The following is a 14,889-nucleotide window of genomic DNA, read 5'->3' as shown; positions in this document are numbered from 1 at the left end:
CAAGAAAGGTAACAATTTCAAAGTGCTCCCATTGAGCTCAAACTTGGTGGGTGGGTGGACCTTGGACTAACAAAAGTTTCCACGGTGATTTTGTCGTCAGACCTACGTTTAAGAGGTCATAGGTCAAGAAATGTCAACATTTTCAATTGCCCCTATGGATCTCAAACTTGGTAGGTGGGTGGACCTTGGACTAACAAACAAAAGTTTCCACGGTGACCTTTTCAATCAGACCTACGGTTAAGAGGTCATAGGTCAAGAAAGGTCAAAATTTCAAATTGCCCCTCTGGAACTCAAACTTGGTGGGTGGGTGGACCTTGGACTAACAAACAAAAGTTTCCACGGTGATCTTTTCTTCAGACCCTACGGTTAAGAGGTCAAAGGTCAAAAGGTAAAAATTTCAAATTGCCTATGGAGCTCATACTTGGTGGGTAGGTGGAAATTGGACTAACAAACAAAAGTTCCATTGTGACCTTTTTTGTCACCTACGGTGGAGAGGTCATAGGTCAAAACACAAAGATTTCAAATTGCTTATGGAGCTCAAACTTGGTCGGTGGGTGTAACTTTGGCCAAGGAAGCCCAGGTTTGAGATCTGCAAAAGCCAATAACTATGACAGCCGAGAACCGCGAAATACGGGTAACCGCCTAGTCTATATAATAATACGCTATTCTCTGTCTGTAGATCTGTTTGTCTGTCTGTGACTGCTAATGTGAGGCCACCGTAGATCATACGGGGCTCAAACTTGGTGGGTGGGTGCAGCATGGTATGAGCAAGAACGAGTTTATATTTTTTAAGGTCAAAGGTCAAGGATGGGGTGAAGTTCAATTGAAGTCTAATTTCAAATAATTTAAATGGCAAATCTAGCCATGCCATTGTGTTGACCTTGGACTATCAAACAAAAGTTTCCACGGTGACCTTTTTGTCAGACCAACGGTTAAGAGGTCAAAGGTCAAGAAAGGTAAAAATTTCAAACTGCCCTATGGAGCTCAAACTTGGTGGGTGGGTGGACCTTGGACTAACAAACAAAAGTTTCCACGGTGACCTTTTCGTCATACCTACGGTTAAGAGGTCATAGGTCAAGAAAGGTAAAAATTTCAAATTGCTCCCATTGAGCTCAAACTTGGTGGGTGGGTGGACCTTGGACTAACAAACAAATGTTTCCACGATGATCTTTTCGTCAGACCTACGGTTTTAGAGGTCATAGGTCAAGAAATGTCAAAATTTTCAATTGTCCCTATAGATCTCAAACTTGGTAGGTAGGTGGACCTTGGACTAACAAACAAAAGTTTCCACGGTGACCTTTTCGTCAGACCTACGGTTAAGAGGTCATAGGTCAAGAAAGGTAAAAATTTCAAATTGCCTTTGGAGCTCATACTTGGTGGGTTGGTGGAAATTGGACTAACAAACAAAAGTTCCATTGTGACCTTTTTGTCAGACCTACGGTTGAGAGGTCATAGGTCAAAAAACAAAGATTTCAAATTGCTCATGGAGCTCAAACTTGGTCGGTGGGTGTAACTTTGGCCAAGGAAGCCCAGGTTTGAGATCTGCAAACGCCAATAACTATGACAGCCGAGAACCGCGAAATACGGGTAACTGCCTAGTCTATATTATAATACGCTATTCTCTGTCTGTGTGTCTGTCTGTGACTGCTAATGTGAGGCCGCCGTAAGTCGTACAGGGCTCAAACTTGGTGGGTAGGTGCAGCTTGATATGAGAAAGAACAAGTTTATATTTTTTAAGGTCAAAGGTCAAGGATGGGGTCAAGTTCAATTGAAGTCTAATTTCAAACACTTGAAATGGCAAATCTAGCCATGCCATTGTGTTGACCTTGGACTATCAAACAAAAGTTTCCACAGTGACCTTTTCGTCAGACCTACGGGTAAGAGGTCATAGGTCAAGAAAGGTAAAAATTTCAAATTGCCCCTATGGAGCTGAAACTTGGTGGGTGGGTGCCCGGGTGGGTGTACCTTGGACCAACAAATAAAAGTTTCCATGGTGACCTTTTCGTCAGACTTACGGTTAAGAGGTCATAGGTCAAAAAAGGTAAAAATTTCAAATTGGCCCTATGGAGCTGAAACTTGGTGGGTGGGTGTACCTTGGACCAACAAACAAAAGTTTCCACAGTGACCTTTTCGTCAGACCTACAGTGAAGAGGTCATAGGTCAAAAAGGTAAAAATTTCAAATTACCCCTATGGAGCTCAAGCTTGGTGGGTAGGTGGACCTTGGACTAACAAATAAAAGTTTCCACAGTGACCTTTTTTTCAGACCTATGGTTAAGAGGTCACCAGGGGTCATCTGAGGTCAGATTAGTAAAAACTGTCATATGGGCATGAAACTTGGTGGGTACAGACAATATTTAGAGGCAAAATTTTGGAAGGTCATTTTGGGGTCATCAGATCCAAGGTCACCTACGGGTCATCTGAGGTCAAATTAGTCAAAACTGTCGTATAGGCATGAAACTTGGTGGGTAGTCAACATTTAGAGCCAAATTTTTGGAAGGTCATTTTGGGGTCACCAGGGGTCATCTGAGGTCAAATTAGTAAAAACTGTCATATGAGCATGAAACTTGGTAGGTACAGTCACTATCAGCCAGGTAATCGCGCCCAGCTGAGAACCGCCAAATATGGGTAACCGCCTAGTATATTATAATTGCCTAATGTCAGTCTTGTAATTAACTATAGATTAGAGTTGCCCTGATGTCAGTCTTGTAATTAACTATATTTTATAATTGCCTAATGTCAGTCTTGTAATTAACTATAGATTAGAGTTGCCTGATGTATCATTTTGCAAATTTCATACCAAATATATTATAATTTGAATATGAAAAATAATAATTAAAACATTATTTCAGATTTTAGGTCTGTTGAAAAGGTTCAATAATTAGGCCTTATAGCTGTCACCTAGACCTGATTTACTCCAGTGAAAAAAAAATATTAAGATTTATAAAGGCTGGCTAACAGATTGACAGTTTAACGAAAATTCAAAGAAAGCTCTGACTTGGAATCCTAAAGAATCAAGCATTGTAAAATATATTATATTGTTAATTAAACCTGAAATAGAGTTTAGTATGAAGATGCATGACTTACATCACATGTACTCCATATATCACATAGGCCAGGATACACCACATTATCAGATACAAATGGGATGAGTGAAACAAAAGCGAGCTACCCTCTCCTGCAATGTAAATTCAACATCATATTAGTTAACAAAATTAAAATTGTATATACATTGCCTAAAGGTCAAGTCATTCAAATTATCATCAGGTATCTTTGAAATGAAAAAATTGACCAAAAAAATAGGAAAGCAGCAAAGATCAAGCCCCATTCAAATACATGTAGCTAATTTCTCTACTAAAGTAGAGAAATTACAGAGGCATGTAAAATGTCTTATTTTGTCTTTAATACAGGGCTTTCGGCTTAAGGTGGTTCGAAAGGCAAGGTTTAGGGAAATCATGAATTCCAACATTTCACAACGGGAAAATCAGTGGAGGTGTGCAGGAACATGACTCAACATGTGAGTATACTTCTATTGGGAAAAATGAAGTGATTTGCGAAAAAACAGGAAAAAAACAACTTTGAATGTGATTGGTCAGAAGCCAATAGCGACTGCTTGGTTACCATGGCAACTGTTTTATTACCTTCATAACATGGCCAACATATCCCTACATAAGCACAAACTCACTTGAGATTGTATCATGAAAGGTTTTGGAGATATTTGCAAAAATGTTGGAATTCATGATTTCCCTAAACCTTGCCTTTCGAACCACCTTAACCACTAGCAGCCTGTGTTAGCACATCTATGACACTAACAAAGGTGTAAAAATCTGAATTTTGATGGTTTTCACGATCCTTTGGATTAGCAAATCACTGAGTGGGCTTTTAAAACAAGTATTAATAGATTCAACAAAATAAACTTCTGAATGTACAGAGAAATGGGAGAGGGTGCAAATAAAAGTATTGCTGTAAAATATGTAATATAAATACATATAGACCTTTTTCTGATGACATCACTTAATCAATATTGGGGTCTCAGATGTAAACAAACAACACGTGCGTTTCCCACATGCCAGCTATGTGAAAACACCAAATACGGCGTATTTTCTCCTATGTTTTGTCGTCTGTCACTTTAGCTTCCATAAAATAATTATTTAAACAGGAACTGTATACTGGTTACCTTTGTTTCAGCTTGTTTTGATACTACAAAATACAAAAGATACGGAAAAACCATGATTCTATTTGAAAATCAATCTTTGTTTTGTTTCACAATTTTGTTTACTTTTTACACCGTGACGCACTAAACGCGTACTACGGGCTGGCAATCACGCGCAGGACGCCTAGCGTGGCACAAAGTTGATAGCGCGCGCTGGCGCAGTATTTGCGTTTGCGTGCTGATGACGCAAATGCTGGACCCAATATCGATTGATTGGTGACGTCTGAGAAAAAGGTCTATAGGGACATGTTTGTGTTAACTGAACATTGCTCTAAAATGCCAGCATCTAATGTACTTCTCAAGAATCAATTTAGAGACTTTTGGTAACTTTGAGGTTTCTACACTTAACCCATTGCGTCATATGCATGAAGGTACTATATAACACTAAAGGCCTAAAAAAAAGCTATGTCCCAAAGCCGTGCGTGCATTTTCATATCAGCTGAAACAGCAAATTCATTTTTTATTTCCCCTTTTATTTTTTTTGTATGCTGTGACAATCAAGCCCAAAGACTTGACTACACATCCGAGGCCAAGGACTACATGTCTGAAGACCCAGGACTTTTGTCCTTGAGGAGTCCATGAGGCCAAGGACAGTACTCGAGGACTACAACACTGATATACACCAGGTTAAAAAACAGGTACATTAACCAGTACCTAGAAGTGCAGGGTATTGAATGGTGGTTCTTCATACTCTGACCACATAGTGTAACTGACTATGATACTCACAGCAACTTTGAGTGAGTTGTTACCATCTTCTATGAGGATAGCAGGTGGTTTAATAGGCCTGAAATATCTGGTAACAAACACTGATTTGCCATTAATATCCATTACAGATGTAGTAACCTCACGCTTAGGAAATTTGACTGACAAAGAGGTCTGGTAATTCTCAGCATAGGAGAGTAGCTTCTCATCCTCATTGGAGTCAAACTGAAAATAATAATTGTATTTGTTGTTATTCATCATCAAGATTAATCAGTGCTTTTAATCACCATTAAAATTCTTTAGAATGATTTTGCCAAACAAAGTGTCTCAATGTGTAAACATGATAATAGACTCTTTTGGTAAATCCCTTTACAGAGTTCACCTAATCGATGCATAGATCATCACTGCACCAAGACTGTGCAAGCTTAACTGTGCAATAACCCATGTGCTAATGTAACTGAGATTAAATAAAAAAGGCTTTCAGAATTACCAAAATTGTATATTGGTGTCCTGATTGGTTGATTGCATCAGGTACAATTCTGAATATTACTATTAAAAGAGATTGGTTGGTCGAGAAGTTGTGTACTAATGTAATTTTTTTACTCCCAGTAACAACCAGCTCAGAATCCTCTGTGGTGCTAAGAAGGCACATTTGGGCAAATGGAGTTATCAGGCATGAAGCCTTTTTAAAAATTGTCTGAAAAAGCTTGTGAATTTGGCCTTAAAAGGCCCAAAACAGGCTGAAAAATATTTTTTTAAATGCATAAATTTGGACAACAAAACCAGGGCTGTGACACTCGTATTCAAACCCTGTATAAAAATTGAAGTCACTTTACGGCAACTTAATTGACACATCGGCAGTTTGAGTGACAGTTGCTAGGCTTTTTCAGTACACCTAGTAACGTCCTGGTAACGCTCAGGCACATTAGCCTAAAATTTACGCACAACAACGTTGTGCGTACTTCTGCCACGGTGGAACAGACTTATCCTATATTCAAGTGACAAGTTCGTATTTGATTGACAGTTGCTGGGCATTTTCAGTACACCAAATTTATCCAAGATGGCGCACATCGACTGCCAATTTTTCCGACCCTTTCCAGCAAAAATACAGCTTATTTAGCCAGTCTCGTCATAGGGTCATCGAACAGAATATTTTCCTAGCATATTGAGCTAACTCCTCAGCTTTTGGTTTTTCACGATATGATAGTAATAGAAAGATTCGACCAAATGTTCGCCGTTTTTAGCCATTTAATTTTTTTTTTTGGAAAGCGATGAGCGTAAACATTGCATCATCTCTTCCACAGGTAATACTCTCCTACACAGCCATGCCATCACATGCATGACCGCGCATAGGCTGAATGACTGACTTCATTTGCGCAAACTTTTTAAATGCTTTGATCAGTATAAGGAGTAAAAGGAGTAAAAAAAATTAATTGTCATATATTTCTACAAAGCCTAGTTAATGTATAGGTCAAAATATGTCAAAGGGTTAAAAAAAATTGAACAGGGTGAAATGCTCTAATTGTAATGGAAATAGTCTCAAATTATCTGTCTTGACAAAAAAAACAAAAAATATATAGTTTGCTATATCTACAGAGTCTATAGATTTTAATGTTATTACCTATGAACTGGCAAGGTTGCATATATTCTAGTATAAGGATGTTGCATTTAGGCCCATGATTCTACAGTAAGATGACTTTTCAGATAAAGCAAACTGTACTACATTTCTTGTAGTCATTTGTAAAGATGAATAATTTTATACTATTTTTATTCAATTTGGAACATTTTGAAGATTTGACACATCTACATTATCATTATTGTACCCTTTGACCTATTTTGACCTATACCTTTTTAATTAGGAATCCTAAAGATACAAGATACATGACCATTCACTTTTTTATTCCTTTGAGCGAGAGGAACAACTTGTGACAATTTATAACATGATTAAAGCATTTTCAAAATGGGATCCCTTATGCAATTTGCCCAAGGGTGCCCTTGTGGCATCTGGTGGAACCTCTTCTATTCTGATGTGTATATTCTGCCACATATTCCTACTACATATCTTTCCTGAAGGTGGCATCCCTTTGGGTAAGTAGATAGACCAACAGATGGAATTAATAAGAAGGTGATTGAGGGTCATTAGTGTAGATCAAGTCACTGTCATTTGTTCTTACCTTTTCTTTGAGTGGTTCTGGTGGACTTAGCGGTGGTTCAATGGTGATGAACACAGATATATAGGTAGCATTGGTTTGGTTCCCACCTTGGATTCGACTCATGCTATCAGGGCTACGATCATAACCTAATAATACTGATGGAGTATTCAGACGAAAAGTACCCGAAACCTAAAATAGAAGTATAATAATGATGATAATAAATAATTATATAAATGAAAACAATAACAAAAATAACAACAACATCAAAATTATAGTAATAATGATAATAAACAGTTTTATCATCATCATAATCATATTTTATATTATTCAGAAATATATATAATTGAATAAATATTATTGATTTAATGTGCATTTAAGCTTAAAGTACCAGCACATCAGAATCATTTTGGAGCAAGTAGTTTCTTCAAATCTTCTCTTTCTTTCATTTCACATGATATCTGCAGGTAGGTTTCTTGTCCTGCATGATTTGTCATTAGAACTAGGGGTGTGACCTCACTGATATTTTGCTAAACGTGTAACCGGATCCGGTCCGTTAACCGTGCAAACGTATGTTTAAAAAAGTATAAAAAAGTGTTGGTTTTTTTTGGTTTTGGAGTGTTTTTGGACCTAGAGCTATTTTAAAATGCTAGGATCATTCATGGTTGACATTTAAAAAAAAAGTAGGCCCTAGTGTTTTTAGTATGACATGAAAACACTAGGGCCTGTCTTTTTTTTATAACATCAACAATTAATAATCCTAGCATTTAGCTCTAGGTCTTTTTATGTTTAAAGGGTTAGTACTTTTCCTAAACGGATAGTGCATTCACGGTCAGTTAACCGCTGATCCGTGTAACTGCTTACATCCTTAATTAGAACTACTCATAATAATTATTATACCCTAACATCTTTCAAGCTTTGGTTCTGCACCTTACATCAATACTGTTCCATTGTTTGGAAACCTCATCAGAAAGGTATTTCGGATATAATAAAAAAAAGTCACAGTATCTGTATGACCTATGGGCCAAGATTGGCTGCATGTGGATTATTATTTCAGTGTTCTGTTTCAAACTCCTCAAATAGAAAGGCCTTTTACTTTCTGTGGTAAATAAAGACAGATATCTTCACTGGACTTCTAATGCATTCCTAAACTATTTTTTCCTTTCCTTGTTTGTGGAATGAGCTACCCATCTCACAGCTAGCTAAACAAAGAACAGGCATTATTTTATTATTACAAAATATTTATGTGGCACTCTATGGAGCAAACAGTGCCTAAGAAAATACAAAAAAGAATTGAAACAAAGCTATACACAAGGAACAATAATACAGAAAAAAATATGCAGAAATTACACCCTAGAACAGATGTGTTTTCAGGCAAAGATGCAGATTTCCTGATGCCAATTGGAAGATTATTCCAAAGCTGGGGTGAGGTAAAACCAAATGAACTCATTCTGGCCTTACCCTGTTTTGGAAATAGATAGTTGAGAATGGCATACTGATGCTACCCAGCCATCTTCTTTCCATTCTTTGATGGATGTTGGTTGCCCTGTCCCTCTCATCTTGTAGCATATCTATGAGTACTTCATCAAACAGATTGAAGTAGATGACATCTTTAACACCTTGTAGATTGGATGGTGAGTAATCATTATTGGGGGCTCTGTTGTGCAAAACACAAGCAACATAATTACACAAAAACTATACAATTAAATATACAGCAGCATAATAATATCTCATGTAGTATGTCTTAGGAAAAAGCTCAAATAACTTTATCTCCATAAAAGTTGGCTGTGTATGAATACATTCAAAGAAGGACAAATTATAGCATGAACACATACATTCACAACTCAAAAATAAGTCAGATCCGCGAGCAAAGTGTCCTTTAACATCACTGCAGTCCGGTCATCAGCCATATTTACCTTGTTTAGCACAGGCTTCCTCAATTATATTTTCAGAAGCGTCACATGGTGAATTATTTATGAGCTGAAGTGCCACTGACCAAGCAAAAGACGTAGCAAAAGGAGCGATTGTAGCGTCTAATAGTGTACGGTCTAGTGCCCGCTGAAGGGCCCCAGTGGGTTACAGGGGCAAAGGTCTGTGGCTTTGTTAAGCTATCACTGAGTTTTGTACAGCCCGCAACTGCTGTCATTTCTTTTATATATTGTCTTTGTAATTATTTGACCTATCAAAATCAAAAAATAATTGAAGACAGACAGAATTAAAGACAAGTTTGCATCTGACGTCATCTGTCTATCAGAGTAGGGCATGGTTTATTTACAAGAGTCGTAATAATCGAGTTTCAGAACTCAGTGGTAAAACAGTGTGACTTATGGTTAATTTTGCACCTTCAAATATACAAACTGTCTCAAAAGTTAGGTCTTAGTAACAGGAACCTTTCCAGGGGTGTGATTAAGGATTTCTAAAAAATCCGTAAGTTACACGGAGACAATTCAAACAATGGCCGACGTTCGAGGTGCCGCCCTAGGGCCCCTGGTGGGGGTCCAGGGGGAAATGGCCTCAGAAGCTCCTGGTTTGTGGCACATTTAGAGGGTATTATAAACTTGGAAAATTTACCTACCAAACTACAAATTCAATGGCTATTCGTGCATATTTCATCAGAAATAATTGAAGATTATAAGCTTGTATTTCATTGCATAAATGTGAGCGTTGCTCGACAAAATTACAATCTATGGTAGCCATGATGTATCTTCTCTTAATTCCATATGATTTAAATTAAATTAAATTAAATGTAACACTTTCGATGGATGTTCTGGATTGAAAATATCTTCTGGACAATTGTGGATCACCACACAGGGAAACCACCAGGTTGCCAGTTAACATCATTCCAATAGGCACAGTTCTCAACAGACATATTACACAATGAGCACCGACAAGGAATAAAAAAATATGTGATCTTCGCTCCAAACCATCGCGATGATGTTATGACCTGCATTTCCTTTCAAGCATTGTTAATCTCATTTTCCAGTCGTTTTATTGCGACATGTAATGCTATCAGAGATACACAAACACTATTTTCATTTTATAATTTTGATTATTATAATAATTGTTAAAAATCCGGGGAAATTAAAAATCTGGGGAAATTGTTAAAAATCTGGAAAATGCGGACAAATCACACTCCTGCCTTTCTTTCCTGAAGGCACCATGTCAATAATGCTTAAATAAAAAATAGCCATTTTCTGGGATTCCTTTCTCCAATTGGCACCAGATGAATCAACCTTCCTTTTATGTGCTACTAGAGTGTGCACTACTAACCAATCAAGGGTCGTGGGGAGTTTGATTGACAGTGATGTCAGATGCAAACTAATCTTTTTAATTCTGTCTAAGATTGTAAGCTAATACTTGGGAAAATACTTCTTTTTGCTTGTCTGGAAATTGTTATGTTTATTATGTAGAATGCCATTGAATATTGTATTATTTTATTTTATGTTTCTTTTTGGAAAGCGATGTGGTCCTTAAATGGCGCTATATAAATGCTTGGTTGCATTGTATTGTATTATAAAATTGCATTTGCCAAAAGAACTACTGTGGGCCCTGTTTAAAATGTCATCCTCTTATTGAGGCACACATCTGCAAGACACCCTCTATAAGTGAGTTCTTCAGCTTCATGTATACCATTTTCATCATGTTTTTTCAGAAAGAAACTACAAACACATTACCTTTTATCTACTTTGAGCCCTGTGCACATCACATTGTTGTACACAAAATTAGCCAATTGTCAAGACTTCATTAAGGGATTACACAGGTAAGCTCTTTAATTCCAGTCTTGATATTAACTCTGAAGGTTTACACGAAGGTAATACCAAACACCTATAATTCTATTCGCCTTCATTGGTCTAACAATACATTTGATAGATGTTACTTACTGAAATGGCACAATAAGTTCTTCATTCCAGTTTGGATTAGGTCCTTCAGCGACGCTTGTTTGTTTGATGGATTGCTGGAATACTACCTCTACAAATGGACGCACTGTGCCCTGTCAGGATTAGCAAACCAAATCATCATTCTGTTATCATACATCTGTACTTGGGCATATAAATGTACTATGTCTTTCCATGGAAATGATACCACAAGTGACATTATAGCGAGTCACACCAGTACAGTACAGGTAAATATATATAGTCATACATTTAAAAAACAATTAAATACATAACTTCAGAACCAAGTATGCTAGACCTTTGTTTTCAGTATATGAAAGCCTAATGTTTTTTAAGGTATAAATAATTATAGTAACTCAATTTTCAAAAATTCCTCCTTTAGCCACCACAGACCAGATTGTGTCACATATTAAGTTATAAAATGCAGGTCTTTAATCTGCCTGTTCCCCACTCCCTAAATTGTAATGCTTTGGTTACCACTGATAGTAATTTTTACTTATTCCACAAAGCATATTCATAATTATAATCATGTTGCATGCTAATCATCCTTAGTTGTTGTGTGCATGGAGACTTGACTTATGATATTGAAATCTGGGTCCTGCAACTGTACAAAATAGGTCATTTCATTTTTCAAAATAGAAAGAAAATGTTGATGTTGCAGATACTGGTTTTATTGTTATTTATTCTGCAGATGACCTGCGGTTATTAGTAATTAATAAGAAAGAAAGAACAGTTTACCAACCCAAAGTGTCACAATTAAACAGGACAACAAATAAACACAAATGCCAACCGACACACAAGCCAACTTGTAGTATACTTACATAAGAGGTAGACTGTCCATCTTGCCTTTGGAAAGGAAACAAATACTGGGTTGAGTCAATAACTATATTTAGTTTATGTTTTGGTGGTGGTGATGTGTGTGGGTGGGTGGGGCGGGCGGTTGTGTGGGGGATGTGGTTTTGCAAACAGTGGAAATCTGTGCCAGACACATAAGAAACCCTGTGTAACTGAGAACATATACGGGAACCAGAGCAATTATTGCTGGACAGTGTTAATAGATGGCAAATGGCAACAAACACAATATAAACTATGTTGGCAGTTAGTGATGTGTGTTGGGCGGATACAATTCAAACCTGTACATGTGTCAACACATATATGTGACATGATCTGGTCATGGGGGCCAAAGGCGGCAAATTTGAAATTGAGATAAAGGCAAAAATATGGAGTATAAAAACAATAAAATACATAAGAAATACACATCACAAAACTTCAGAACCAAGTATGCTAGACCTTTTGTGTTTACAGTATATGATAGCCTAATGTTATATATGGTGATAATTATAGTAATTCAATTTTCATAAATGCCTCCTTTGGCCCCTGTGGAGCAGATTGTGTCACATATGCATGTGGGGGTGGTGTGGGGTGCATATACAGGCCTAAGAACAAGAGATGCTTTCTAGCGTAAATTGCTGTTATTATCAGACAGCTATAACAATGCTTGGTGTACAGATAGAAGAAACTGTCTTGGAACAAAATAATCCTTTAATATTTCATTAAGTTTAAAGTGATACTTTAATAAACCTTTGATGGTGTAATATAACTTCACATGCATACCTTCCTGTTGACTTCCTCACTGGAATCTCTATTGCACGTTCAATATTAATGAGTAAATTGACCTGTAAACCACTCAGATTCTGTGCTGTGACCGTTTTGCGTTCCTTACGTTGTGGTCTCAGAGGGCGCTTTGGTTCTATCAGTCGTAATATGATAGTACTCAACATGCTGTAAGAAGAGAAAGTTTTTTCACATGAAATAAGATTGGACTATCACCATATGAAAGTGATTAATATCCTGAGAGATGTTAGAGTGCTAAATGATACCTCAACAAAGCTTGAAAGTCAAGCTTACAGAACGATTAAAAACAACTACATGGTACAGCTGTACCAAGCATGAGTATCTACAGGGTGTCCCGGAAAAAATTACATAAGTCGAGAAGTAGACATCAGATTCAAATGTGGCACATAGCCTATTGTAATGTGCATCACATACAAAAATTTTATTTGAATCGGTAGAATGATTGCGAAGAAATTAACAATTACATAATGTGCGCATCAATGCAGTTTACTCCAAGTTTGATCAACAGGTGCTTTTTTCATACTTGCTCACCACTTCCTAAGAATGGACACACCTGATACCCTCCCTCACCATTACAGTGCCCCCCCTGGTTAAGCACCCACCCAGCTACTTTTTACACATGATCCTCTATCATTATGTGCAGGATCCATGCAACTACATGTGTATCAAACACAGAACCATCTACACATAAAATCCACAATCTGTGCCATTTTTTACATATGCAATTATGTAAACAATACAAAATATAAGCACCCACCCAAATATGACTTGTTAAGCATACTTTACAACATTTAACACCTTTCATGTCTATTTTCAAAACACATAGTACACAAACCTTTCAGCAATTTCAGCATCTTATCCATGGGATTTAGAATGTTGAGATTTGATTTTTAAAAGTAAGTGATTATGCCATAACTGTTGTGCTGAATGTACACCAAATGTTTACTGTATGAGCACTACCGTAACAAAGGCAGGGTGTGAAGTATTTGCTATCAACTCACCTGACGTCTGGTACTTGATCCTCATTCACCACATCAGGTAGCGAGTACTGATGCTGAGCAGCTCTAAAACGAGCCATAACTCTCTCTCTCACCTAAATAAATTACACAAAAAAGTGAAGTATGACAATCTACTCAAAAGCTATTTTTGTTAATAAGTTATTCCTTTTCCCCTCATGTGAAACATAAGAGTTCACACCACTAAATCAGGTCTAACACTGAAAAAATAACAACTACAGTGGAAATTTCAATTGAATGAACAAAGCCTAACATAGCGTGCCTTTTTCGTGTACACTGCGCGATGTACACCAGCATGTGTGACTGTGTGTGCAATGCTGTGCATAGCACGGAAGTGAATCCAACCATGCCAACACACTCGTGATTGGTTAGTATTGTATCCAAGGTCGTGCGTTTGTGTTGTAGTTTGAAATACACGATATATGATCGCAGTTTGGATTGTGTACAGCTGTTGAAAAGCTGTGTTCATTCAATTGAAATTCTTACTATAGTATTTCTGTTCCCACACCATTCCTGGTTGATCTAAATAGAAGGGAAATGAAGGCTAATTTCCTTCAACTTGGATGTATTTCTCACTATCTACGCTTAAAAGATTTAAAATATTGCAATTCTGAAATTTTAGGAATCAAATGAATGACGTCACAACATTGAGGAGCTGTGCTGTAGAGATTGGTAAGGTTGACTTGTTTGAAGCACCGCTGCGGAAAATAGAGCTGCTCAACTAAAAACAATTCTGGTTCTAAGGTAGAATATTTCATAAACTTTAGACAAAATGGTGTTTTGAATGCACAATGGAGTTTTAGCCATGAGAAAATGATGAATTCTTCTGTACCTCACATAAAAGAATAAGAACTTGATTTGGCGGTGTGATACCCTAATGATACATACTAAGGGTCATTTATTCCATTACATTAGTTGAGAGGTGACTTTAGTAGGCGTGTTCATAAAATTTTGAAATTTAATAAATTCATCTAAAATTGCTTTCATTAAAAAGAGAATCATTTTACGTAAAAAATGAGGGGTCAATCATGTATGTAGGCCTATAATTGGCAATGTTATGAGGAAAAGTATGCTCGCCTGAATGTCCCAAAATGGGCCAAATTGTGTGTCCCAGCATTATCAATGGCTTCCTATGTCATAACATGTGTGTATGTACGTTATGGCTAAATTTTTGAGCACGAAGGGCCATTTTACAAAACTTTCGCAAATGTTTCATGAAATGTGGCTTTCATTACTTGATAGTATCAAATATTATTCAAATGCAGATTTTTAAAATCATGCT

The 14,889-nt window shown here is 37.0% G+C and overlaps 1 protein-coding gene across 3 annotated transcripts in view; it reads right to left on the bottom strand.

Moving 5' to 3' along the window:
- Window positions 1-14,889, bottom strand: part of LOC140165732 (coiled-coil and C2 domain-containing protein 2A-like) — a 98,011-nt gene that overhangs the window by 2,416 nt on the left and 80,706 nt on the right. For 2 of the 3 annotated variants that reach the window (XM_072189041.1, XM_072189042.1), the window contains exons 23-29: window positions 13,593-13,684; window positions 12,571-12,738; window positions 11,778-11,802; window positions 10,945-11,054; window positions 8,525-8,720; window positions 7,088-7,255; window positions 4,671-5,138 (exon numbers count right to left, since the gene is read on the bottom strand). In XM_072189041.1, the coding sequence (XP_072045142.1) occupies window positions 4,866-5,138; window positions 7,088-7,255; window positions 8,525-8,720; window positions 10,945-11,054; window positions 11,778-11,802; window positions 12,571-12,738; window positions 13,593-13,684 (1,032 nt within the window). In that variant the 3' untranslated portion in view covers window positions 4,671-4,865. Of the gene's footprint in view, window positions 1-3,085; window positions 3,177-4,670; window positions 5,139-7,087; window positions 7,256-8,524; window positions 8,721-10,944; window positions 11,055-11,777; window positions 11,803-12,570; window positions 12,739-13,592; window positions 13,685-14,889 lie in introns of those variants that run through there. The other variant, XM_072189043.1, reaches the window with a different exon arrangement.

The sequence above is a fragment of the Amphiura filiformis genome, chromosome 12 (genome assembly GCF_039555335.1).
Source record: "Amphiura filiformis chromosome 12, Afil_fr2py, whole genome shotgun sequence".
NCBI lineage: Eukaryota > Metazoa > Echinodermata > Ophiuroidea > Amphilepidida > Amphiuridae > Amphiura > Amphiura filiformis.
The sequence above is the reverse complement of the archived record's forward strand: the minus strand, read 5'-3'. Positions and strand labels throughout refer to the sequence as shown.